The following is a 1,114-nucleotide window of genomic DNA, read 5'->3' as shown; positions in this document are numbered from 1 at the left end:
GACTTAATGTTTGTGATCAGAGTGATGGATCCTGGAAGCCAAAAAGAACAACTTCTGATGAGTTCTGGTTCAGAGCCTCAGACTCTCTGACTGTTTGGTTTCAGTGATCGGTAGAGCGGAGTGTCATCGGCGTAGCAGTTTGTTTCTGAATGATTTTACCTTAAAGACCTTCCCCTGAATATTTATCCATGTGATTTTAATCATACGTGTTGACGCTGACTCCTGGACATTAGCATGTTGCTGTGTTTTGGGACATTTCCTCTTTTGGTCAAGTTCATCTTCTTTTATCCATCTGTCTCCTGCAGGACTTCGTAAAGGTCGTTTCTGGATCACGCCCGACCCCTACCACAACGACGACAACATCCAGATCGGCCGGGAGGTGAAGATCAGCTGCCAGGTGGAGGCCACGCCGCCGGAGGAGCTGCAGTTCAGCTGGCTGAAGAACGGCCGGCCGCTGAGGAGCTCTGAGCGGATGGTCATCACCCACACCGACACCGACATCTCGCCGGGCACCACCAACCTTGACATCATCGACCTCAAGTTCACCGACTTCGGCACCTACACCTGCGTGGCGTCGCTGAGAAACGGAGGAACCCCCGAGATCAGCATCGATGTCAACATCTCATCCACCACAGGTGAGTCTGTGGGAGGGGCTTTTACTCACCTGACCTAAAGAAGAACCGCAAACTTCCTGTCGTTAATCTTCAGCTCAGACATGAAGAAGATCAGAGGATTTTTAACAACCTGGTGTCACAGACTCAAATCCTGACTCACTCCAGGGATCCTGTCTCATCTGACCTCATCCTAAATACTCAAACCAACATCTGTATCAGCTGGTATGTCTGTTACCTAGCAACAGACCCTACTTCTCTCACTTCATGTCACTGAGGTGTTTCTGTAACTCATTAGATTTCTAATTGAAACGTCAGCCTCTCTTCTGATTGGCTGACTGTTTTCTGAGTGATCCAATAAAAATAAAGCAGATTTCAGGTAAAAACACTTAGAGAAACCAAATCCTGCAAGGTTTGGATGGTGGGTCCAGGTGGGCGGGGCTTGGTGACTGCTTTGTTGTGACATCACAAAGTTCCAGAAGTCCTGACGGCTGGTTTTAAGG

The 1,114-nt window shown here is 48.6% G+C and overlaps 1 protein-coding gene across 1 annotated transcript in view; it reads left to right on the top strand.

The window, feature by feature from the left end:
- The window catches only part of LOC111649748 (MAM domain-containing glycosylphosphatidylinositol anchor protein 2-like), a gene marked incomplete at its 5' end in the record, with an annotated part of 8,735 nt that overhangs the window by 5,701 nt on the left and 1,920 nt on the right, over positions 1-1,114 (top strand). The window contains one exon of the mRNA XM_023399451.1: positions 306-635. Coding sequence (XP_023255219.1) covers positions 306-635 — 330 coding nt within the window. The remainder of the gene's footprint in view (positions 1-305; positions 636-1,114) is intronic.

The sequence above is a fragment of the Seriola lalandi genome, unplaced genomic scaffold, assembly GCF_002814215.2.
Source record: "Seriola lalandi dorsalis isolate HSWRI2012SDOR001 ecotype SW California unplaced genomic scaffold, Sedor1 jcf7180002051942, whole genome shotgun sequence".
Taxonomy (NCBI): Eukaryota; Metazoa; Chordata; class Actinopteri; order Carangiformes; family Carangidae; genus Seriola; species Seriola lalandi.
The sequence above is the reverse complement of the archived record's forward strand: the minus strand, read 5'-3'. Positions and strand labels throughout refer to the sequence as shown.